Below are 26,899 nucleotides of genomic sequence, written 5' to 3' on the forward strand. Positions count from 1 at the left end.
TTGAACCCGGGTCTCTGGCTTTGCAGGCAGATTCTTTATTGCTGAGTCACTGTTGCTTTAAGCAGCCAGTAAGTGGCAATTTGCCTACCTCGTAGCACTATGAGGAGCAAATGAATTGACGAACAAGCTGGTTAGAACCATGGCTGTATTCTTATTAGCCATGAGCTTCATAAAAGTTTTCTTTTTTTAAAAAAGGAAATTTATTTGGCTGTGCCAGGTCTTAGTTGCGGCATGTGGAATCAAGTTGCTTGACTAGGGATCAAACCTGGGCTTCCTGCACTGGGAGCACAGGGTTTTAGCCACTGGTCCATCAGGGAAATCCCTAAGTTTTCTTATATAATTCTGCATTTCTAACAAGCTTTCCAGATGATGCTAATGCTGTGAGTCCATGAGTGACAATGAAGGGCAAGGAGCTACTACATAATTCAATCTCAGAGAAATGGTAGAAATAACGTTGGCTTTGAGGAATAAGATATGACGAACGGCTAGTTTGCATACTGAAGTGGGGACAGTGGCAAAAAGAGATTGGCTACATTTTTAATCCTCTGAACTTTTGGGCTATACTGACCCTGATCCATTAACAAAATATAGGGATGTATTTATATTATGTGTAAACTGTAATATTAACTGTATTTATATGATATGAGAAATATAATCAATAGTAGTTCAATTGGTTGATAATGTTTATTTGTTTGTATTTTTTTATTGCCTCTTTCAAGACAGTCACACCAGCTATATGGAACAGGAAAATCACACACAGTTTTCAGGATTTCTTCTCCTCGGACTATCAGATGAGGCAGAGTTGCAGCCTCTCCTCTTTTGGCTTTTCCTCTCCATGTACCTGATAACTATTGCTGGAAACCTGCTCATCATTCTGACCACCATCTATGACTCCCACCTCCACACACCCATGTACTTCTTCCTCTCCAATTTGTCTTTTTCAGACATCTGTTTCACCTCTACCACCATCCCAAAGATGCTGCTGAACCTCTACATCCAGAATAAAGGCATCACCTATGAAGGCTGCCTCACCCAGCTGTATTTTTTCATCCTTTTTGCAGAACTGGACATTTTCCTCCTCTCTGCGATGGCCTATGACCGGTTCGTAGCAATCTGCCATCCACTGCGCTACACAACCAAGATGACCCCCCAGCTCTGTGGCTTGCTGTTGCTGGCATCTTGGATATTGAGTGTCCTGGACTCTTTGCTACGCAGTTTGCTGGTGTTGCGGCTGTCCTTTTGTACTGACTTGGAGATCCCCCATTTCTTCTGTGAAATCAATCAGGTTATCCAACTTGCCTGTTCTGATAATCTTCTCAGTATCATAGAGATGTATTTTGCCACTGTGCTCATGGGCATTATTCCCCTCTCTGGCATTGTTGTTTCTTATTCTCAGATTGTCTCCTCCATACTGAGGATTACATCAGCAAGGGGGAAGTGCAAGGCATTTTCCACCTGTGGGTCTCATCTTTCAGTTGTTTGCTTGTTTTATGGCACAGGTCTTGGGGTGTACCTCAGTTCTGCCACTACCCAAAATTCCAGAACCAGCGCAATAGCCTCTGTGATGTACACTGTGGTCACGCCAATGCTGAATCCATTTATTTACTCTCTGAGGAACAAGGACATAAAGGGGGCTCTGAAAAGTCTTTTCACCACTCTCGCTTTCAATGAGTGACAGGAGTGTTTACCTTGGGGCTAGAGAAGTTGTCATAAGTAGCCAAGAAGAAGATTGGCATCCAAAAAGCCTGATATTTTTGCTGTCTTCAGATGTCTTTTTTTTCCTTTTTATTTACCCCATGTCCCTTAAATCAATGATACCACATGTTTTATTTTCTAACATTGCTTTTTTTTAACATTGCTTTGATGTATTGATATTTCTTTCTTCATTGTTTCTCAACTTTTTCAATATTTCAGGTTTTCCCTTTCCAACCTAAATCACAATATCCTGATGCCCTGAAAAAAATGCTGCCTTTGAAATGAAAGCAGCAAAAACAATTACAACAGAAAAATTTTTTATTCTTTCAGGAACATGAGAAAAATTTCAGAGTAAATATACACAGACACTCAAGGGTAGTAGTTTTGCTGAATAAGTCATGGTAAAGTTCAGCCACACAAACAGGTGAACTGACATTGTAAATGCAGAAAATTCAGGATATATAGTCAGAAGGAAACTTTGGAAATAGTTTTAAAAATCTACTTTATTTTCTAAAACGTTGATAACTTTAGTTTGAAGTAAATGTTCGTAAGTAAGGCATAATATTATCATCCAAATGTTACTCGTGGTTTCCCATTATTCTCTGACTCTCCTTCACTTCTGAAGTTTTATTCCAATATTAGTTTTACAAGGTCTAACATAAAAGTATAAGAGTTAAAATCAGAAACAGCATTTTATTTAATAAAAACTATCAAGAAACTATTATCAGTAGAATTTTATAAGGAATATGAGCATAAGGATTAGCTTTTTGTAATACTGCACGCCAACAAATCCCCTACTTCTGTTTAGATATGAAATAATACATATACTGGGTCACCAGAGTCACAGGTAGGGCTATGGTAAAAGAATTTCCACAGCTAATCAACACTTTTACACTGTGCTACATAAATCTTTGATCTTCTTTCATTTTAGCAAATATTTATTGAACGCCAGTTCTGTGCTACTCTTGTTCTAAACCCTGATAACAGAGCATCTAACAAGATGATCAAGGTATGTGCTCTCAGGGAGCTCACCTTCTAGGGAGAGGAAATACACAGCAAGTAAACAAGTTTTCAAACTTAGCGTAATTTCAATCAGAATTAAGGGCTATGAGGAAAATCTCACAGGAAGATGAGAGAGTGAAAGGGCCCTACAGCACAGAGTGGTAAAGGGTTATTTCTTCCGCTCTCTGTCCTTCTTCACACCGGTGCACACCTGACCCTGCGAGGTCCCAGAGGAGGCCTTCATTTGATAAAATTCCAGGATTTCTTCTTCCAGTTGTCTCCTCTCCTCCTCAAGTCTCATTGTCTCCTCTTGTTGGACCTTCTTAAGATGTTCAAACTTGTCCTGTAGCTGTAAAACAAACCCGCAGTTGTGACTCAAAGCACCCTATGGGGGCACATCCCCAGGAACCTGTTTCTTTCCTTCTGATTATCAAACCTACCCTAATCATTAGAATAGCACTTGATCTTAATAGTAGTCTCAAAAGTATCTCTGCTGGAGTCATATCGCTGGTAAAGACATTTTCAGACCTGAGGGCAAATGAGCATCTACATACAAGGGCAAGAAGAATGATTGGAAAGGCTGGGGATGTGAGATTGTGGTATTTATAAATGATAGCAAAATCACTGAGAAACTTTTTTACTTAAAGATGTGCTATATGTATACATATACATACATACAATGGAACATTACCTGTTAAAAAGAAAAAGAGAGAGAGACCTTGCCTTTTGAGACAACATGAAAGGACCTGGAGGGTATTATGCTAAGTAAATAAGTCAGAGGTAGATAATAGATAAGAAAGAGAAAGATAAATACCATATGATTTTACTTATACAGGGAATCTAAAGAAAACAATTCAAATGAATAAACATAATGAAACAGAAACACACTCATAGATACAGAGAAAAAACTGGTGGTTGCCAGAGGAGAGGGATGAATGAAATAGGTGAAGAAGATTAAAGGATACAAACGTCCAGTTATAAAATAATAAGTCATGGGGATGTAATGTACAGCATACAGAATATAGTGAATAATATTTTAATAACTTTCTATGCTGACAAATGGTGCATGCGTGCATGCTAAGTCGCTTCAGTCGTGTCTGACTCTGTGTAACCCTCTGAACTGTAGCCTGCCAGGCTCCTCTGTCCATGGGATTCTCCAGGCAAAAATATTGAGTGGGATGCCATGCCCTCCTCATTGACAGGTGGTATTTAATATATAAAAATATTGACTCACTGTTGTACACCCAAAACTGATATAATATTGTAAGTCAATTTATACTTCAGTTTACAAAAATTCAAAAAAGCTGATTCTCCAAAAGCTCTAGGAAAAATAAGATTACAGGCAATCATTTTTTTAAAGGCTGCATCCAAAACTTACATGGTAAATAGCTACTTTTTGAAGAATAGAAAGTATCCTTCAACAAAATCATCTAAACTCTTGAGATAAAAACCCCCAATTTAAAGGACCCCTAAATTTGAATATGGATTATATCAAACTAGCAGGACTTGCCTCTTTTTCAGCTTCTTTAAATGCTGTTTCTTTCTCCTTTACTCGCTGCATAAACTTCTGTTTCAACTCTTCTTCTTCCCTCTGACATTGCTCCAAGAGCTCCTGCCTCTTGGCTTCATAGATCTCTTGAAAACTAAAAAAAAAGTGTGTGTTCTTATATTAAAATGTTAATATAAATAAACATATAAAAATATATATTATATATTAAAATATATGTAACTTTGTATGGAAAAACCCAAATAAACTTTTTGGCCAACCCAATATAAACAACGCATATAACTTGAAAACAAAATACCAAACAACCCAAATGAAAAACAAGCAGAAGACCTAAATAAACATTTCTCCAAAAAAGATATACAGATGGCCATCAGGCACATGAAAAGATGCTCAGCATTCCTAATTATTAGAGAAATACAAATCAAAACTATAATGGGGTGCCACCTCATACCAGTCAGAAAGGCCATTATGAAAAAATCTACAAATAACAAATGCTGGAGAGGGTGTGAGAAAAAAACAAACCAAAACTTCACTGCTGGTGGAAATGTAAAGTGGAAGAGAGCCACTATGGAAAACAGTATAGACATTCCCCCCAAAACTGAAAATAGTGTTGCTATATGATCCAGCAATCCCACTCTTCGGCATATGTCAGAACAAAACTACAATTCAAAAAGATACCTGGACCCCTGTGCTCATAGCAGCACTATTCACAACAGCCAAGACACAGAAACAGACCTCTGAGTTCTACAGGAACCAAGGCTCCTACCCAGGCGGAGGATGATACCTTCAGGCTGAGCACAAGCATATGGACCCCAGACTGGCTGTAACCAGAAGGCTGATGATTGAACACCATCTTGTTACCTCACCACCAACCAGTAAGGGGAGGGTTACACAGCCTACAGCCCTCCCTCCCAAATTTTGCCTATAAAAACTTCTCTCTTTGGGATTGACATGGAGGGTTTTAGCACAAGTACATACTGTGTGTGCTCAGTCGCTCAGTCGTGTCCGACTCTTTGCAATCCCATGGACTGTAGTCTGCCAGGTTCCTCAGTCCATGGGACTCTCCAGGCAAGAACTGGAGTGGGTTGCCATGCCCTCCTCCAGGGACATGTACATATTGGAGGCATATAAATGAGCCCTTGCATTATGTTGCTCCTACTAACCCTCTATTGAGGTCTGAAGATAATGAAAACCAACAAGATTCAGATGGCCCAGAATATGAGAAGCAGAGCTATTCTCATTCCAAAATAATCACATCTCACGGTTATAGGGGATTTCCAAGTCACCTATCATCTTGTTCGAGCGAGATCTCCACTCACCTAACTGGCTGGTTGTTTGGACCCATATCAGTAAATCCCATTATGTGAAGTCTGTTGCGCCTGTAACGTTCATAGTGCAGAGTGTGAGTCTGTTCTTTCAAGTCTTCCATATTTGTACAAAGAAGCATATCCCGGAGCTTAACAAAGTCACAGTGGTTTTCATTTTCCACTAGGCAGAAAAATAATAAAGCCACAAAGCTTATTATCAATCTCTATCACTCAGTAAGCATTTTTGAATGAGCTTAGAGTGTTCTGAATAATAGCTATAAATCTTCTAACCATTTAATATGCTTATATGGTACATGTCAATTATAGGTATAGTTTATTTATAGACCAGGAAATTTGCTTTAAATTTATTAGCCAGAGACTAAATAGGAAACAGTGAAATAATATGTTACATTATATTATTATAGAGCTTCAGTTCAGTTCAGTCGCTCAGTTGTGTCTGACTCTTTGGGACCCCATGGATTGCAGCATACCAGGCCCCTCTGTCCTTCACTGTCTCCTGGAACTTGCTCAAACTCATGTCCATTGAATTGGTTATGCCATACAACCATCTCATCCTCTGTTGTCCCCTGTCCTCCTGCTTTCAATCTTTTCCAACATCAGGGTCTTTTCCAATGAGGAAAAGACTCTTCTCAATCAGGTAGCTAAAATATTGGAGCTTCAGCTTCAGCATTAGTCCTTTCAATGAATATTCAGGACTGATTTCCTTTAGAATTGACTGATTTGATCTCCTTGTAGTCCCAGGAACTCTCGAGAGTCCTCTCCAACACCACAATTTGAAAGCATCAATTCTTGGGCACTCAGCCTTCTTTATGGTCCAACTCTCACATCCATACATGACTAATGGAAAAACCATAGCTTTGACTATATGGACTTTTGTCGCCAAAGTGATGTCTCTGCTTTTTAATATGCTGTCTAGGTTGGTCATAGCTTTTCTTCCAAGGAGCAAGAGTCTTTTAATTTTGTGGTTTTGAAACTTATATAGCATAAGTTTTCTTTAATAATTTAGTATTTTTCAAATGAATATTCTCAAGGTATTTTACAGAGCAGTAAACTGATGAACTGATGCTATATACTAATATAATGTAACATATTATTTCACTGTTTCCTATTTAGTCTCTGGTTAATAAATTTAAAGCAAATTTCCTGGTCTATAAATGAACTATAAATTATCTTCTTTTAAAGAAGATAATTTCACTAAACTAAGTAATTTAATTAAAGCCTTCTAATGTAAAGGCCTTAACAATTGTACATGATGTAGTTATTAAATTATATTTGTATACCATATGTATGAGAATGAATTAGTCACTTTTTAAAATCACTCAATAAATTCACATGGCTCTCTCTTGTGCCTGTCATATCCAAAAGACTGATCACAATATTTTGGGTATTGGGTACGATATTGTAACCAAATGTAATATTCATTAAAATATATTGTCTTTAAGTACATTTAATAAAATTAAAATTTATAATACATTAATTGAAAATAACATTTGGAACATTATCTCTACAGATAGAGATAATCCAGTCTCCAATAATTAGTATCACAAGTATATGAATCAGATAATAAATGACTGTTATGACAATATTCTAATTCATCATGATGTTAGGTAACTAATATAAATGTCTAGGTATAATTCATCCAAAAATAAATTATATTACTTTATTTTTTAAATAGTTTACCATCCCTTTTACTAGTAACCACTTAAAAGTGCTTTATAAATTGAGTAGCAATTAACTTATATAACATGTATCAAGAACCAATATTTATGCTTCCATGCTGTTCAAAGTTCTTTTGTTCAAAGAACTTTTCCACATTCTGAATATGATAGTTTAGCACCACAGAGATAATCTGCATGTGGCAGACTGGGGTAGATGAGAAGGTTCTGCTCAGTTTCTGAATTTTTGCCTAAAGTACAAAAAAATTCCAGAAAATTTCCATGAGAATAAATTATAGTCAAAATAATCACTATCTCAAATGAAACAGAATCTGTGCTCCTTATCAGTAACTGTTAATTTGCTGTTTAATGAGAGTTACCAATATTGACTCAAGTTAAGATATTTTGTTTTATATATTTTTAGTTATATTTTACATAATTTTATAATTATCTGTATTTGAGCATAATCACTCCAGAGTAAGTCTTCTCATGGAGGTTTGTTATGCTTACCTTGTAAAATTCCCCAGGGGTACTGACGTCCTCTGACTGTTCTTTTTCCAACTTTCACTTCCTCCGTACTTCCTACTACAGCAAAAGGTAAGAGGCCCTAGAAAGTAAGAACAAATTTCATCATATTTTCTTATACCAATATGACTTACTCTGTTACTCTTATTTCTGTTATGGAAATAACAGAGACAAGAATACACAATAAGTTTACTCAAACAAGTGATTTATCCTGCCTCAGATTTTATGACTTAGCATTAAATATGTGCAGATTAATTTCTGTAAGCATTTGTGTGAGATCCCAGTTCTATTTAACATAATATTAGAAGTCTTAGCCACAGCAATCAGACAACAAAAATAAATAAAAGGTATCCAAGTTGGAAGGGAAAAAGTAAAACTGTCAGTATTTGCAGATGATATGATACTATACACAGAAAACTTTAAGTCTCTACCAAAAAATCACTAGAAATAATAAATGAATTCAATAAAGTTGAATAATAAAGGTTATCATACAAATTTCTACATGTTGCTTTTCTATTTACTAATAATGAACTGTCAAAAAGAGAAATCAAGGAAACATTCCATTTAAAATTGCATCAAAATGAATAAAATACCTAGATGGCTTAAAAGAGGAGGTGAAAGACCAATATTCTGAAAAATATCAGACACTGATGAAGGAATATGAAGATGACACAAATTACTGAAAAAATATACCATGTTCATGGATTGGAAGAATTAATAATGTTAAAATGTTCATACTATTCAGAGTAATCTACAGATTTAATGTAATCCCTATCAAAATAGACATGGCTTTTTCCACAAAACTAATGGAATTAGTTACATAATACATAATAAAATTGTATGGTACTGCAAAAGAGCTCAGATAGCCAAAGCAATCTTGAGGAAAAAAGAACAAAACTGTAAGTATCACACTCTTTGACTTCACACTATATTATAAAACTACAGTATCAAAATAGCATGGTACTAGCACAAACAGTGGAGAAGGCGATGGCACCCCACTCCAGTACTCTTGCCTGGAAAATCCAATAGACGGAGGAGCCTGGTAGCCTGCAGTCCATGGGGTCGCTAAGAGTCAGGCACGACTGAGCGACTTCACTTTCACTTCTCACTTTCATGTATTGGAGAAGGAAATGGCAACCCACTCCAGTGTTCTTGTCTGGAGAATCCCAGGGACAGAGAAGCCTAGTGGGCTGCCATCTATGGGGTCGCACAGAGTCGGACACGACTGAAGTGACTTAGCAGCAGCACAAACAGACACACAGATCAGTGAAACAGAACAGAGAACCCAGAAATAAAATTACACACATATGGCCAATTAATCTACAACAAAGGAGGGAAAAATATACGATGGGAAAAGACAGTCTCATCAATAAGTGGTACTGGGATAACTACATGATAACAACACAATTAATATGTAAAGGAATGAAATTTGAACTTTTCTCATAATACATACAAAGATAAACACAAAATGAATTAAAGACCTAAATGTAAGACCAGAAACCATGAAACTCCTAAAAGAAAACTCTAGGCAGAACACTGACATAAATGGTCACAATATTTTTTAGATCTTTCTTCTCAGGCAAACGATACAAAAGCAAAACTAAAAAAATGGGACCTAATTTAACTCAAAACATTTTGCACAGCAAAAGAAACTGTCAAAAAATGAAAAGACAACCTACGGAATGGGAGAAAATATTTGGAAATGACATATCTAATATGGAGTTAATACCTAAAATATATGAACAGCTCATACAATTCAATATCAAAGCAAACAACCCATTTTTTAAAAAGGGCAGGTCTTCCCTGGTGGTCCAGTGGTAAAGAATCTTCCTGCCAATGCAAAGGATAGGGTTGATTCCTGGTCAAGGAAGTTCCCACATGCCACGGAGCAACAAAGCCCCTTGTGCCACAAATGAAGCACCTAGAGCTCATGTGCTGCAACATGAAGATCCAGCACGGCCAACAGATAAATATATAAATAAATTTTTAAAAAATCACAATGCAGCTTTTCAGGAAAGGCTATTGTTTTGCGCTTTGACACTAGCATTTCATTTGGGATTTCAAATAAGTTGATTTATGGAGAGAAGAGCCTCACCTGACTTCTTTGAGATTAACACAACGCTTTGGGGTCCTTTGTTTGGCAGGGAGATTAGTAAAATGAGTAATGCATTATTTAGAAGATAAGCCTGGGCAATTAAGAGATGCATATGCACAATATTTAACCCAGGAATTGCACCTTAAAAGCAAGCAGAGTAATAGTGTTCTGTTGCCCAAGTGCCTTTTGAAATGTATAGGGAATTCCAGAGACACTTGGGTGCAGGGAGGTCTGGGGACAGTATAACAGTGACCTAGAAAACCCAAGAGACCTGTTCAGGTTTCCTACCAGGTGAAAACTTGATGTAATGACACTAATATTGGCTTCTTTACCATTCTCAAGTAAAAGTGGAAAGCAGCTGCCCATAACAATCTATGTCTTAATAAAGAAATCCATGTCAGTTTCTAATGTACACATGAACTATAATAAAGATGACTATACACACACACACACACAAACCACAGTGCAATAGCAACTCATATGCATTAAGATAAGGTATCACTTAAAAAAAAACAGAAAATAACAAGCGTTGCTATGAATGTGGATAATCTGGAAACCCTGTGCACTTTTTGTGGGAATGCAAAAATAGTGAAGCCACTATGGAAAAAAGTATGGTGGTTCCTCAAGAAATTAAACGTACAATTATCATACAAGCCAGCAACTCCACTTCTTGGCACAGACAAGAATTGGCCCAAGGGAATTGAAAGCAGAGACTCAAAGAAATATTTGTACAGTTAGGAAAGGACAAATATTATATAATTCTATCTATTAGAAGTACTTTGAGTAGTCAAATCCATAAAGTTGATGGAAGGAATAACACGGAATTATTATTTATTGCAGAGCCTCAGTTTTTCAAGATGAAAAAAGTTCTGTGGATATAGTTGGTGGCAAGGATAGTAGCACACTATGAACAGATAATGCCACTCAACTGTGAACTTTGAAAGATTTAGGTTGGGGACTTCCCTGGCATTCCAGTGGTTAAGACTTTGCCTTTGAATGCAGGGGTTGCAACTTTGATCCCAGGTCAGGGAGCTAAGATCCCACATGCCTCGCAGCCAAAAAAACCCAAAACATAAAACAGAACCGTAACAAATTCAGTAATGACTTCATAAAACCATAACAAATTCAGTAAAGACTTTTTAAATGGTCCACATCAAAAACATTAAAAAATTTTTTTAAATTAAAAAAAATTAAAAGTTTAAGATGGTAAACTTCATTCGACGTATATTTTACCACAATTTTAAAACCTCTTAGAAGGAAACATAAGAAAATCTTTATTACCTTGGATTTGACAAAACAGTCTTAGATATGACATCAAAAGCACAAGTAACAACTAAAATATATAAATTGGACTTCATCAATATTTTTAAAAAGCTTATGTTTCAAAGGAAACCAGAAATAAAATGAAAAAATGACTAGTAGATAAGGGAAAATAATTGCAAATCAAGTAAGACAGTAGGTGTTGCAAGAGGGCATCAGAGGGCAGACACACTGAAACCATACTCACAGAAAACTAGTCAATCTAATCACACTAGGACCACAACCTTGTCTAACTCAATGAAACTAAGCCATGCCCGTGGGGCAACCCAAGATGTGCGGGTCATGGTGGAGAGATCTGACAGAAGGTGGTCCACTGGAGAATGGAATGGCAAACCACTTCAGTATTCTTGCCTTGAGAACCCCATGAACAGTATGAAAAGAATACATAAAGAACTCTAAGAACTCAATTTAAAAAAAAAAGAGCTCATTTAAAAATGCACAAAGGATCTGAGTAAATTTTTCCCCTGGGAAGACATACTAATAGCCAATTAAAGCATGAAAAGACCAAATACTATATAATTCCATTCATATGATATCCAGAACAGAGGAATCTGAGGAGAAAGATGTTGATTAGCGGTTTCCTAGGGCTGGTGGAGAGGAAGGTTGACAGGCGGTAGGGGAGAAAAGCTAAAGAGTATGGGGTTTCTTTTTGAGATAATATTTCTATTTCTATTGTATAATAAAAATGTTCTCAGTTTGGTTGTGGAGGTGGTTGCACACATTGTGAACAGACTAAAAATCATTAAATTGTATACTTTCATGGGTGAGTCATATGGTATGTGAACTATATCTTTCTAAAAGCATTTTTAAAAGAATAAAATGCTTCTTAAAATAATTGATTCTCAGCAAATATTTTTCAAAATCAAGAAAAAGAAACATTTTCCCACACTGGATTTTGGGGAAAAATACCTTATTTATAGTCTCTTTGTCAGATACAAGTGACACTATATTACTAACATTGTTGTTCAGCTGCTAAGTCATGTCCGACTCTTTGAGACCCCATGAACTGCGGCATGCTAGGCTTCCCTTCACTATCTCCTGGAGTTTGCTCAAACTCATGTCCATTGAGTCAGTGATGCCATCTAATCGTCTCATCCTCTGTCGCCCCCTTCTCCTCTTGCCCTCAATCTTTCCCACCATCAGGGTGTTTTCCAGTTTTTTCTGTATTGCTAATAAGGTTACTTATAAATTATGTTTTCATTCCCCCTGTCAAATAGAATTGAGATTCAATAGTTAGAAGCTTACATTCATCGAGGAGTTCATGTGAGTGCTAGTTTCATTATCTGTTGGGAACTGATACATCTGGATGCCATTACTAATCAATTCATTCATTATCTCACACTTAAATGTCTGTAAATCACTTTTAGAAATTGCATCTGCTTTGGCAATCACTGGTATAATGTTCACCTATTAAGAAAGAAGCAAAGAAAAACTCACCATTGAGAATTAATTATTAAATGTTATTTTTACAGTGAAAACTTCACAATATCTGACAACATATTTTTGTAACCAAATAATCCCTAGCTTTCATAACTTCTTCATAAAATTGCTTTCCAAAATCATCAGTATTTTTGAAGATTAAACTTTAATCAGAAATCAGGTTTAGAAGGCTCAGTTTTTTCTCTTCTCAAATTTTCTTACACTTCCAATGCATCTGGGTTTGGTAAAATGTAAGTAGCAAAATGAAGTATGATCAATTTGATTTCTTATTTGATTGAGTATTAAAATGTCAGAAGAGACTTTTCATCAACACTGTAGAACAGATCAACTTTTTCCTTCTACTTATCATTCATTTGCACCATCTAAGGCCATTAAAATAGCGTTAACCCAGTTCCACCAGTGTCCTCATAAAAATGAGAAACTTGGACACGCGGAGACATCACATGTGTGTACAAACAAAAGATCGTGTGAGATGACAGTGAGAAAGTGGCCATCTACTTCCTGAACTGAGAGGTTTCAGAAAAAACAAAACTTGGTGACACTTTCTGGAACTGTAAGAAAATAAATGTCTATTGTTTAAATCTCTTTCTATTGTTAAATCACTAAGTGACATTTTGTAATGGTATCTCTAGAAAATGCTTTAAAGGTTAACAGGAAAAATGATATATATGTGAAGTCACTCAGTTGTGTCCGACTCTTTGTGACCCCATGGACTGTAGCCTGCTAGGCTCCTCCGTCCATGGAATTTTCCAGGCAAGGTTACTGGAGTGGGTTGTCATTTCCTCCTCCAGGGGATCTTCCCAACCCAGGAATCAAACCCGGTCTTCCGCACTGAAGGCAGACTCTTTACCATCGGAGCCACTGGGGAAGTCAAGTTCTTGTGTGCAAATGCTTTCAAGATTTGCACTGTTTCTTAGGTTCAGTAGTTGTGGCACATGGGCTTAGTTGCCCCGCGGCATATGGGATCTTCCCAGACTAGAAATTGAACCCATGTCCTCTGCACCCACAGATGGATTCTTAATTACTGGACCACTAGGGAAGTTCAAGATTTGTATTGTTTGAAAAAAAGTATCAAATCTTGACAGGCTGATGGATTTACCAAACGCACCTTGCTGTCAATGTTCTTCATGGTTAATATATCAAGAGACTTCAGAGAATGTCCTGTCGGTGAAATGAAGTAAAGGCACACGTGGACTCGGGAATCACAGTAGTCACCTAAGGAACGTTTAATTTTCAATTCTTCTTGAAGATAGGACTCAAATTGAGCATCTAGGTAGTCAACAATTGGCTGGTAGCTGGAAAAAAAAAGATTATTCAAACATTTAACATAACAGATTAATATCATCTGATGCCTGTGATTTTATCATTTACTATATAGTGAATATGTGCACTCACTAATTGCCCCAGCAATTAAAATGTTCATAACATGTCCTTACAAAGATAACAATTATAAACCAATAAAAAGGCCCATTATTGGACTTGACTGGTGGTACAGTGGTTAAGAATCTGCTTACCAATGCAGGAGACATGGGTTAGATCCCTGGTCAAGGAAGATTCCACACGCTGAGGGTCAGCTAACCTTGTGCAGCGTAACTGCTGAGCCCACGCTCTAGGGCCGGTGTTCTGCAACGATTGAGTCTGAGTGCTGTGACTACTGAGCCCACACGCCTAGAGCCCATGCTCCACAACAAGAGAAGCCACCACCACAAGAAGCCTGTGAACCACAAGGAAGAGTTCCCCCACTTGCCACAACTAGTGAAAGCCCATGAGCAGCAAGGAAGATACTGCACAGTCAAAAATGAATAATTTTTTTAAGGACCCATTGTTTAGAGAAAAGGCAAAATGCTCTCTCAGTTCAATGCAGTCCCAATTAGAATCCAAGTTTTTGCATGTATACATATATATAAGTGCAAAGAACCAAGAATGCTCAATACATACTGAAAAAAAAAATGAAGAAGATATATTCTTCCTATATTAGGACTTATTGTGAAGCTAAAATCATTAATACAGCATGGTATCAGCACAAGGATAAATTGACTAAAGCACAAGATAATTTTTGGATGTGATACAACTGTTCTAGGTCCCAGATGAGGTGGTGGGTATACAGCTCAATGCATTCTTAAATGTAAGTCAGACACTATAAAACTCTCAGAGGAAAACACAGGCAGAACACTCTTTGACAGAAATTGCAGCAAGATCTTTTTAGACCCACCAACTAAAGTAATGAAAATAAACACAAACATAAACAAAGAGGACCTAATTAAACTTAAAAACTTTTGCACAGCCAAGGAAACCATAAACAAGACAAAAAAAGACAACTCTCAGAATGGGAGAAAATATTTGCAAATGAAGCAACTGACAAGGGATCAATCTCCAAAATATGCAAACAGCTCATGTAGCTCAATAGCAAAACAACAAACAACCCAATCAAAAAATGGGTAGAAGAACTAAGTAAACATTTCTCCAAAGAATACATGCTGCTGCTGCTGCTGCTGCTGCTAAGTCGCGTCAGTCATGTCCGACTCTGTGCGACCCCATAGTTGGCAGCCCACCAGGCTCTGCCATCCCTGGGATTCTCCAGGCAAGAACACTGGAGTGGGTTGCCATTTCCTTCTCCAATGCATGAAAGTGAAAAGTGAAAGTGAAGTTGCTCAGTCATGTCTGACTCTTCGCGACCCCATGGACTGTAGCCCACCAGGCTCCTCCATCCATGGGATTTTCCAGGCAAGAGTACTGGAGTGGGGTGCCATTGCCTTCTCCAAAAGAATACATACAGATGACCAAAAACACATGAAAATATGCTCAACATCACTAATTATTAGAGAAATGCAAATCAATGAGGTATCACCTTACACTGGTTCAGAATGGCCATCATTAAAAAATCTACAAGCAATGAATTCTGGATAGGGTGTGGAAGAAAGAGAATCCTCTTACATTGTTGGAGGGAATGTAATTTGATATAGCCAGTATGGAAAAGTATGGAGGTTCCTTTAAAAATCTAAAAATAGAACTACCATATGACCCAACAATCCCACTCCTGGGCATATACCCAGAGAAAACCATAATTCCAAAAGATACATGCACCCCAGTGCTCACTGCAGCAATATATACAATAGCCAAGACATGGAAGCAACCTAAATGTTCATCAACAGAGGAATGGATAAAGATGTGGCATATATATATAATGGAATATTACTCAGCCATAAAAAGAAATTGTGCCATTTGCAGAGGTGTGGATGGACCTAGAGACTGTCATACAGTGAAGTAAGTCAGAAAGAGAAAAACAAATACTGTATATTAACACATATATGTGGAATCTAGAAAAATGATACAGATGAATTTATTTGCAAATCAGAAATAGAGACACAGATGTAGAGAACAAATATATGGACACCAATGGGAGAAATGGAGGTGTGGGATGAACTGGAAGATTGAGATAGACATATATACACTTTGGAAGGAATGATGCTAAAGCTGAAACTCCAGTACTTTGGCCACCTCATGTGAAGAGTTGACTCATTGGAAAAGACTCTGATGCTGGGAGGGATTGGGGGCAGGAGGAGAAGGGGACGACAGAGGATGAGATGGCTGGATGGCATCACTGACTCGATGGACGTGAGTCTGAGTGAACTCCAGGAGTTGGTGATGGACAGGGAGGCCTGGCATGCTGCGATTCATGGGGTCGCAAAGAGTCGGACACGACTGAGCGACTGATCTGATCTGATCTGATGTATAAAATGGATAACTAATGAGAATCTACTGTATAGCACAGTGAACCCTACTCAGTGCTCTGTAGTGACCTAAATAGGAAGGAAATAAAAAAAAAAGGGGGGGTTGTATGTATGTGTTGGAGTAGGAAATGGCAACCCACTCCAGTATTCTTGCCTGGAAAATTCCATGAACAGAGGAACCTGGTGGGCTGCAGTCCATGGGTCAGAAAGAGTCAGACATGATTGAGTAAATGAGCACACAGCACATGTATGTGTGTGGCTGATTCACTATGCTGCACAATAGACACAAGTGCATCATTGTAAAACAACTATACTCCAATAACATTTCTTTTTAAAAAGTTAAGGACAAAAAGTAAATTTTGCAAGAAGCAACAGAAAAGCAACTCATCACATATAAGGGAGCCCCCATAAGACCATGAGCCAATTTCTCAGCATAAAATTTGCAGGCTAGAAAAGAATGGGATAATATAGACAAAGTGATAAAAAGAAAAAACCTACCAACTGCCTTTTAGAAATGAAAGAAAAAAAAATACTTCCCAGACAAATAAATACTGAGGAAGTTCATCACCACTAAATTTGCCTTAAAAGAAATGCCACTAGATCTACTTGAAAAGAAATGCTAAAGGGAGTTATTCAAGTTGAAACAAGTGGACTCATTACAGTTACACAAAAGCACACAGGAGTATAAAACTCGATGGTAAAAGTCAATAAAGGTAAATATAGACAAATAGAAAATATTGTAACACTATAATGAAAAAGGCGTGTTAATCACTTTTACCTGTAACATAGAATTAAAAAGAAAAAAGTATAAATAACTATAAATACAAAAATCTTCAAATGGATGAACAACATAAAAATATGAAGCTTGATATCAAAAGTGAAGAACAGGTAAAACTGTAAAATTGTGCATGTGATTGAAGTTGTTGTAAGCTTAAAATAAACTATTATAAAATGCTTTATATAAGCCTCATGATAATCACAAATAAAATACCTATAGAAGATACATAAAAGAAAAAGAGAAAGAAAGAAAACACATCACTACAAAAATCAACAAAATACAAAGAAACTAAAACGAGGAAATGAGGAACAAGGGAGCTACAAGATAGAAAACATAGCAAAATAATAATAGTAAGTCATTCCTTGTGAATATTACTCATATACTATAGAGTATATACTATATATAATTATTTGAAAAGAGTGAAAAATGAAAGTCACATCTGACTCTTTGAGACCCTGAATTCTCCAGGCCAGAATACTGAAGCGGGTTGCCTTTTCCTTCTTCAGGGGATCTTCCCAACCCAGGAATCAAACTGAGGTCTCCTGTACTGTAGGCAGATTCTTTAACAGCTGAGCTACCAGGGAAGCCTATTTGAAAGGAGTAAACTTGCCAATCAAAAGACAAAGAGTGGCTGAATGGATTTAAAAAAAAAAATCCAACTACATGCCATCTACAATAGACCCACTTTATTATTTTTTAATTGAAGTATAGTTGATTTATAATGTTGTGCTAATTTCTTCTGTACAGCAAAGTGATTAAATTTTATATATATTCTAGAGCATTACTTTTTAATATATGGAGAAAAAAAGCAAATTCCTTGAAATAACAACAACTTTTAAAATTAAAATAAGAAAACACTCACCTGGCTTCCTTGTTTATTTGATCACCATAGCCCACTGTTTTCACAACAGTTAATTTCAACTGAACATTGTTTTCCTGGAGTTCATATGTCTGAATTTTAAGTCCAACACTTGTATAAAAATGTGAAGATTTTTTGTCTTTCAAATTAGTATTGAACAGTGTGTCAATCAAGGTTGATTTTCCAATTCCAGTTTCCCCTGTACGGAAACAGATACATCATAGGGGCATAAGATATCTGCAAAGTGACACCCTGTCCCCTCCCTAGAATGGTCCCAAATACTTCAAAGACTAGAATGTCCTTGAAATATATATGATACTTCTGACTCCATCCATCATTAACATAATATGGAAAGATAAAATACACAAAGGTGTATCAGATTTTGAAGAGCACTGAAACGCTTAGAGAAAAAATGTCTAAGGTGTTGGAGAAGACTCTTGAGGGTCCCTCGGACTGCAAGGAGATCCAACCAGTCCATTCTGAAGGAGATCAGCCCTGGGATTTCTTTGGAAGGAATGATGCTAAAGCTGAAACTCCAGTACTTTGGCCACCTCATGCGAAAAGTTGACTCATTGGAAAAGACTCTGATGCTGGGAAAGATTGGAGGCAGGAGGAGAAGGGGACGACAGAGGATGAGATGGCTGGATGGCATCACTGACTCGATGGACGTGAGTCTGAGTGAACTCCGGGAGTTGGTGATGGACAGGGAGGCCTGCCATGCTGCGATTCATTGGGTCGCAAAGAGTCGGACATGACTGAGCGACTGAACTGAACACGGCTAAGAAGATGCAAACCAATACAAACACAAAGACATAGTCCTAAAGAAACAGCACCAGTGTTATGCTGCTTAAAATAAGTTGAAATGAACAATTAAGAAATAATTCATGGGAGGGGTTTGGCACTTACCCACACAAAGAATATTAAAAAAGAATCCTTGTTGAACAAATTTGTCCACCAACTGATGAGCCAAACAATCGAAACCAAAATGGCCAAGCATATTTAAGCAACGTATATTATCTTCTTTTTGCTTAAAGAAAAAAAAAATATTTTGATTAGATAGAAGATATCACTTGACAATGACTATGTCAAAGAAATGGAAGTGATTATTTGAGAAATGATATCATTTCATATGATCAAATGATCAAATATACTTCAGACAAGATGCAAATGAAGTAAATTTATGAGAGATCACAACCAGAAATATAGATTTTTGTCATCATTTTTATAAATAATGACACCATCTCTGTTCACACTCAAATAGACTATGTTTCTAAGTATAAAAGTAGGAAATTAAAGACATACCACAAGAAAGCCCAGTATGTTACTCTACAATAATGAATTATTTTTGTGGAAAAAAGAAAACAACATTGTTTCATCCCATTTCAGTTTGGTAATATATTCAGGAGATCCAGTATATGTTAATACATGCAAAGAAATCAAACTTTATTTGAATTTTTTAAAAAGTAACTAAAAACTTTGACTTCATATTTGTGATATGCCTCTGAGAATTTGTGCTATATCAAGTTGTTAAAGGAATCCACTGCTAATAACACAAACCTAGAAACCCAGAAATCCAATAATAATGTATTTATTATATTTTATTATTTATATTTTATTTATTTATTATAATTTATTATACATAAATTTACCAATTGATTATTTTTAAAAGTGGAAAATAATTCAAAGAAGGCTTATTAATCTATACTAGTCTCAGTCCTGGGAATATCTCCCAAACAACTAGAAATTTTCACAAATGCTTTATGCAGAAAAGTGTTTGCTATAGATCTCTAATATCCAAATATATGACCCCTTGTAATAGAATATCCAAGTAAATGATAATATATTTATTCACATACACACTGGGGCATTCTCCAGTCATTAGAGATATTTCTAAAAATGCTTTAATAAATTGAAAAATACATGAAACTCTTTAAAGAGTAAGATATAAAATTGTGTGTACATGTCTAACTTTTGGTGATAGCAGAGTAACTTAACAGCATTTTACCTTTCCTTGCATTAACAACGAGAACAACTGTTTGAAGGCATTGGAACAGAAAGAAAAGGAGGCAGAAACAAGGATAAATCAAATTGTGGAAACAAGTTAGCATAATAGGTGAAACTAGATTAATCCACATACTCGCATGAAGCAACTCCCCAGTAAATAAGAAACTTGAAACGTAGAGGTCAAGCAGAAAGCAACAATCTTGAGCTGGGAAATCTAAGGTTAGAATTTGGGGCTGCCATAATACCAGGATACAGAGAAAGAAATCTTGGAAGAGCAAGCCACAGCATAGGGAGACCCAAATTTGCAGACTTTAGAACACTTGGCTGAGTCTCACTCCGTACGTGCAGGAGTGACTGTAAAGAGCCCAGTGGAAACTGAGAGAGGAATTGGCATTCTAAAAACACTGAGTTGGTATCTTAGCAGTGGTACTAGGAAGACCCAAGGGGACAGAGTTTGGAGTTTAAGCTTCTTCCCAGTTAGACAAGTTTGATCAACACTTTAGATAAACACTTTGAACTTTTAATTTAAATTTGTAAAAGGACTTGCTATAGGATCAAGGATTATGTTCTAAGTTAAAGAGTTACTCCCAAGTCGAAGGGTACAACGAAGGTAAATCCACCTTTACAAAGAATATCATGACTCAACAGAGTCCAAATGACTTGCCAGTAATCTAACTGCTAAAACAAATTCACTACTCTTTAGAGAAATATAATAATAGAATTTAGACTTTCTACAATGTATAATCAAAATTACTAGATATGAAGAAGCAGAAAAGAATCTCTCTCACAGCCAAGGACAAACACAATCAATAGAAACACCCACACAATGAGGAATTGTCAGATAAACACTATAACTTTTATGAACATGTTTAAGAATCTACAGAAAAAGATGGGTATAATGGATTAAGTGATAAGTTATTTTATTTTATTTTATTTTTGGCCACATCACTTGGCATGCGGGATCTCGTTTCCTGACCAGGGATTGAACCCATACCCCTTGCATTGAAAGTGTGGAGTCTTAACGACTGGACCGCCAGGGAATTCCCAATAGGTAATTTTAGATACACAAAAGATGATGATACACAAAAGTTATTAGTTGAATTCAATTCAGTTCAGTTCAGTCGCTCAGTCATGTCTGACTCTTTGTGACCCCATGGACTGCAGCACACCAGGCTTCCCTGTCCAAACCCGACTCCCGGAGCCTACTCAAACTCATGTTCATCACATCAGTGATGCCATCCAACCATCTCATCCTCTGTCATCCCCTTCTCCTCCTGCTTTCAATCTTTCCCAGCACCAGGGTCTTTTTCAATGAGTTAGTTCTTCACATCAGGTAGCCAAAATATTGGAGTTTCAGCTTCAGCATCAGTCCTTCCAATGAATATTTAGGACTGATTTCATTTACAATGGACTTGGTTGGATCTCCTTTCAGTCCAAGGGACTCTCAAGAGTCTTCTCCAACACCACAGTTCAAAAGCAACAATACTTCAGCGCTCAGCTTTAGTTGAATTAGTACATGCTAAACGAACAATTGGCACCCCGCTCCAGTACTCTTGCCTGGAAAATCCCAGGGACGGAGGAGCCTGTTAGGCTGCAGTCCATGGGGTCACTAGGAGTCGGACACGACTGAGCTACTTCGCTTTCACTTTTCACTTTCATGCATTGGAGAAGGAAATGGCAACCCACTCTAGTGTTCTTGCCTGGAGAATCCCAGGGACAGGGAAGCCTGCTGGGCTGCCGTCTATGGGGTCGCACAGAGTCGGACACAACTGAAGTGACTTAGCAGCAGCAGCAGCAGCAAATGAACAATGAAGGGTAGGGATAGGACCCTACCAGGGTCCTATTTGGTCCCAATCAGGAATCCAGGCATCAACCAAGGATTAATTAATAATAATTCCATGGGGATTTTTATATTTAAAGAGAGCATTTTGAGCAATACTAAACTGAAAATACAATCAAATGAGAAAAAATTTTAATTTGTTACTATTTGTGGGGTTTAATATATGTGGCAAATTCTGAGCTCTCTATTCAAAGAGAACATTCTGACCCATAAAATCTGAAGGTGATATGAAACAATAACAGATTTGGATGCTCTATTGTCCCCTCTGTCCTAGACTCCCTTGTGATAGGCTTAGCTCATTTTAAAAACTGCAACTCAGGGAGGTACCAGATCAAAGTGTCCATAGAACAAAATATAGCCCATTTTCTTATCAGGAAAAGACCAGAAACCTTGGCCTCATTAACACTGAGTTTTTACCCACAGAACAAACAGAACAAGCAAAGTTCTGAATCATCACAATTACTTAACAAATGTCTTCTGTTAGGCTGAAAGTTCTTTCTTATAATATACATTTTTATAAAATTCTGATATAATTTGTATAGAAAATGTCAATATTTCAGGTTCTACTAATTTGGCATTTATGATCATGCAAATCTCTTTCTCGATTTCACCTTTGCATCATCCACAGTAAAGTAAATTAAGAAGGTACATAAAGTATGCATAAGGTAAGTATATAAAAATATAAGGTTTAACCTACCGTGAAAAGGATTATTTCATATGCATTCAAGTGAAGCTGAAATGCTAACCATACATTATTTTAGTCTCTCATGATAGCAAGGACATACAGACTACATCTAGAAAATGGGATACTGCATGCAAAGTCTGTAAATTACAAAGGACTCTATAAGTGCTGAGAAGCCCTGATGTTTACCCTGTAATGAATGAGCTTTTGCCCCAGTCATATGGGGAAAGGTAGCTGAATAAGAAAGTCATTAGTCATTGTGAGCCTTTGGGACAGTCACTGATGCCTGTTTTCTCTTCTATAAAATGAGAATATTTGACCAGGTGAGCTTAAAATTCTTTCACACTTTAATGTTCTATAAGTCAGAGAGTTTATTTATGAAGAGCAGATAATTTCAAGGAGAATAAAAGCCATGCAGAAAAAATTAGAGTATTTATTAATATCATAATAAGTACCAAAATTTTAGAAAAGTCAATTTAAAAATATAGGAATTTGGAAGAAGGATAGATGACTATTAACATGGAGTAGGTAAAAATAATTTTAAAAGATGACGGATTGGCTCTTGAAAATAGGATAAGATTTGTATGGAGGAAGTAGATATTATGAGCAAGAGAGAAATATGGCAAATGAACAATGTACTATTTGTCCTTGTGTTGTAAAGAACTTGCCTACCTTAAGGAAAAGACTTCAGTTGGGAAAACTGAAGAAAAAGACTTAAATTGGGAAGACTTAAAAGATAAAAAGGGCCCTAACAATAGGGAGTTTTTGGATATGAGGCTAAGGAATATGGATTTTATCGAATTAGTAATGGGCAGTGGCTGGAGATTTGAGTCAGAGAATAATAGAAGGAAGAAACATTTCAAAAAGATGAGTGAGGCATAGCATGCAAAGTGGACTGGAGAGGAAACTAGAGCCATGAGTTGGGAAGACCTTCCCTTATAAAAGTGAGTGGTAGGGCTTCCCTTGTGGTCTAGTGATTAAGAATCCACCTACCAATGCAGGGGACACAGGATCGATCCCTGGTCAAGGAATACCGCACATGCCTCAGGGCAACTAAGCCCTTACGCCTCTTGCTTCTTCCTCTTTATGCTTTTAAACTATTTCTTCCTCTTTATGCTTTTAAACTACTGAGCCTGTGTGCTGCAACTACCGAAGCCCTTTTGCCTAGAGCCGTGCTCCACAACAAGAGAAACCACCACAATGAGAAGCCCTTGTACCACAACTAGAGAGCAGCCCCAGCTCCCCGCAGCTAGAGAAAGCCCACGTGTAACGATGAAGACAGCAATGCATCCAGAAGTAAATACAATTTTCTAAAATGAATGGTAATAAAATTACTAGTGTGAATGAAAAATATAGAGAATGAGGAGGCTTTCTGGGGAAAAAAAAAATCAAAAGAACTTGACCACTAATCAGGTATAGATACTATGACCAATAATAGGAAAATCAGAAAACGAAGTTAGTACATTTTTGTGTGAGAACAAGATAAGTTTGAATTTTGAAATGTTTATTCTAAAGAAAGTATAGAAATACCCTGAAGGCGATTATATATATTTGAGCACAGTGGAGGCTTGAAGAAAGATAAAGAAGAACAAGAATGAGACATGGGAAAATGCCCACTCTCAGAAGGTGAAAAGAGAAGCCTAAAAAGAAGATGAAGAATGACCAGAGAGGAAGACAGAAAAAAGAATCAATATAGTGTTAACTATAAAAATATTGTGCTGCTGCTGCTGCTGCTAAGTTGCTTCAATCGTGTCCGACTCTGTGCGACCTCATAGACGGCAGCCCACCAGGCTCCCCCATCCTGGGATTCTCCAGGCAAGAACACTGGAGTGGGTTGCCATTTCCTTCTCCAATCCATGAAAGTGAAAAGTGAAAGTGAAGTTGCTCAGTCGTGTCCTACCCTCAGCGACCCCATGGACTGCAGCCTACCAGGCTCCTCCGTCCATGGGAGTTTCCCGGCAAGAGTACTGGAGTGGGGTGCCATTGCCTGGCATGCTGCGATTCATGGGGTCGCAAAGAGTTGGACACGACTGAGCGACTGAACTGAACTGAAAGTTTCACAAGCATATGCATCAAAGTAGTACTGTTCTTCGCACCTACTAGGAGGCTCTGGAGTTTTCATTTTTTATTTGTTGGAGTTAAATTAGAATAGTCTTGAGGAAGGGGATATGTGTATACTTATGGCTGATTCATGCTGTCGTACAGCAGAAACCAACACATTGTAAAGCAATTAACCTCCAATTAAAAATAAATTTAAAAAAGATCCCTCCCCCCCCAAAAAACTGGAATAGTCTTTGCACTACTAAAAATGTCTGCAAGACTTCCCTGAGTGTCCAGTGGCTAAGAATACATGCTCCCAATGCAGGGGGTCTGGGTTTAATCCCTGGTTGGGGAACTAGATCCCACATGCTGCAACTAAAGATCCCACGTGCTGCAGCTAAGACCCAGTGCAGCCAAATAAATAAATAAAATAAATACATTAAAATGTCTGCAGATGCAAGAGATATACAACAATTATTTAAACCATCATTGATATTTAACTCCAATCAGAACCCAGAAATAAACCCATGCACCTGGTCGTAGATTAATGGTCAATTAATCTGTGACAAGGCTTCCCTGACAGCTCAGTTGGTTAAGAATCCACCTGCAATGCAGGAGACCCTGGTTTGTTTCCTGGGTTGGGAAGATCCTCTGGAGAAGGGATAGGCTACCCACTCCAATATTCTTGGGCTTTCCTTGTGGCTCAGCTGATAAGGAATCCTCCTGCAATGCGGGAGACCTGGATTAAATCCTTGGGTTTGGGAGATCCCCCAGAGAAGGGAAAGACCACCCACTTCAGTATTCTGGCCTGGAGAATTCCTGGGTTGCAAAGAGTCGGACACAGCTCAGCGACTTTCACAGCTTCACAATCTATGACAAAAGAGGCAAGACTACACAATGTAGGAAAGACAGTCTCTTCAATAAATGTGCTGGGAAAACTGGACAGCTACATGTAAAAAAATAAATTTTTATCATTCTTTAACACCATACACAAAAGTAAGCTCAAAAGGGATTAAAGACTTTAAATGTGAGACTGGACACTGTAAAACTCCTAGAGGAAAACATAGGCAGAACATTCTCTGACATAAATCACAGCAGTATCTTTTTTGATTGCTCTCCCAGAAAAATGGAAATAAAAGCAAAAATAAATGGGACCTACCTAAACTCAAGGACTTTTGCACAACAAAGGAAACAATAAACAAAACAAAAAGACAACTCGCAGATTGGGAGAAAATATTTGCAAATGATGTGACTGACAATGGATTAGTCTCCAAAATTTACAAAGAGCTTGTGATGTTTAACAGAATCAAAACAAACAACCCAATCCAAAAACAGGCAGATCTAAACAGACATTTCTCCAAGGAAGACATACAGATGGCCAAGAGGCACACGAAAAGATGTTCAACAGCGCTAATTATTAGAGAAATGCAAATCAAAAATACAATGAGATATCCACCTCATGCCAGCCAGAATGACTATCATCAAAAAATCCACAAACGATAAATGCTGGAGAGGGTGTGGAGAGAAGGGAACCTTCCAACACTGCTGGTGGGAATGTACATCAGTATGGCTACTATGGAGAACAGTATGGAGGCTCCTTAAAAAACTAAAAATAGAACACCATATGACCCGGCAATCCCACTCCTGGGCCTATATCCAGAGAAAAACATGATCTGAAAGGATATATGCACCCCAATGTTCATTGCTCTATTTACAGTAGCCAGGACATGGAAGCAACCTGAATGTCCATTGACAGAGGAATGATTAAGTCCAATCAGCATAAAAGTTAATTCATGCCCCAAAATAATAAAGATAAGCCTTTATCAGCTAGGCCTATATCAGTTTACTGAATCAATATTTTGAAAATACACAATCTCGTTGAAGTACACAACGAAGAGTTCTCTTTGAAAGATATACTCAACTGTATCTTCATCATTGGGTATTTGTGTGGAGGGACACATTGGTTTTTCTGCCATGTCAGACTGAAGGAGCTGAAAACAAAGGAACAAAAACCTTAAAAAGATGAAAAGGCTACATTCCTACAATATAATTTACATCAATAAGAGAATCCAATATAGACATTATCCCAGATTTTGGCTTTCAGTCCATACTATTGACCTGTTTTAAATTATGGGTATTTTTCTAGTTAGGCTTCTATATAATAAAGAATATTATATATAACATTCAACTTATAACATACAGTAATACATTTAATCACAAACACACAAAAAGCATCTAAAGAAAGGTAAACTCCATTTTGAAATCAAAAGGACACAGTTCACTCTTCTTTAAATGACCCTCTGGTCATGAGAACCAGAAATAGGAAATTTTGCTTTTCTTTCTCCCCCTTTTTTTTTCTTCAGTGTAGTCGCCATGGACTGTAACCCGCCAGCCTCCT

General features: G+C 37.2%; 2 protein-coding genes across 2 annotated transcripts; one reads left to right on the forward strand and one right to left on the reverse strand.

Moving 5' to 3' along the window:
- The first annotated feature begins 451 nt into the window (after nt 1–451).
- Nucleotides 452–1,832, forward strand: LOC129637720 (olfactory receptor 7A10-like). Its single transcript, XM_055561951.1, has one exon. The coding sequence runs from the start codon at nt 737–739 to the stop codon at nt 1,673–1,675; it is 939 nt and encodes a 312-aa protein (XP_055417926.1). The 5' UTR covers nt 452–736; the 3' UTR covers nt 1,676–1,832.
- Nucleotides 1,833–2,156: 324 nt separating this feature from the next.
- On the reverse strand, nt 2,157–26,477 carry SEPTIN14 (septin 14). The gene is made up of 9 exons (XM_055561598.1): nt 26,424–26,477; nt 18,842–18,962; nt 17,939–18,134; nt 13,676–13,862; nt 12,373–12,534; nt 7,698–7,794; nt 5,524–5,692; nt 4,208–4,340; nt 2,157–3,046 (listed from the first exon to the last, which is right to left on the reverse strand). The coding sequence occupies exons 1-9, from the start codon at nt 26,475–26,477 to the stop codon at nt 2,867–2,869; spliced, it is 1,299 nt and encodes a 432-aa protein (XP_055417573.1). The 3' UTR covers nt 2,157–2,866.
- Nucleotides 26,478–26,899: the final 422 nt, after the last annotated feature.

The sequence above is a fragment of the Bubalus kerabau genome, chromosome 23 (assembly GCF_029407905.1).
Source record: "Bubalus kerabau isolate K-KA32 ecotype Philippines breed swamp buffalo chromosome 23, PCC_UOA_SB_1v2, whole genome shotgun sequence".
NCBI classification, from domain to species: domain Eukaryota; kingdom Metazoa; phylum Chordata; class Mammalia; order Artiodactyla; family Bovidae; genus Bubalus; species Bubalus kerabau.

Bases quoted from the DNA above. Each gene is read 5' to 3' on its own strand.
- LOC129637720 (XM_055561951.1), top strand. From the start codon at position 737: ATGGAACAGGAAAATCACACACAGTTTTCAGGATTTCTTCTCCTCGGA.
- SEPTIN14 (XM_055561598.1), bottom strand. From the start codon at position 26,477: ATGGCAGAAAAACCAATGTGTCCCTCCACACAAATACCCAATGATGAA. The intron at 18,135-18,841 runs GTAAGTGCCAAA...GTTTCCGTACAG, and splicing joins TTTTAATATTCTTTGTGTGG to GGGAAACTGGAATTGGAAAA. The intron at 7,795-12,372 runs GTAAGCTTCTAA...CTTACTTTCTAG, and splicing joins ACATGAACTCCTCGATGAAT to GGCCTCTTACCTTTTGCTGT.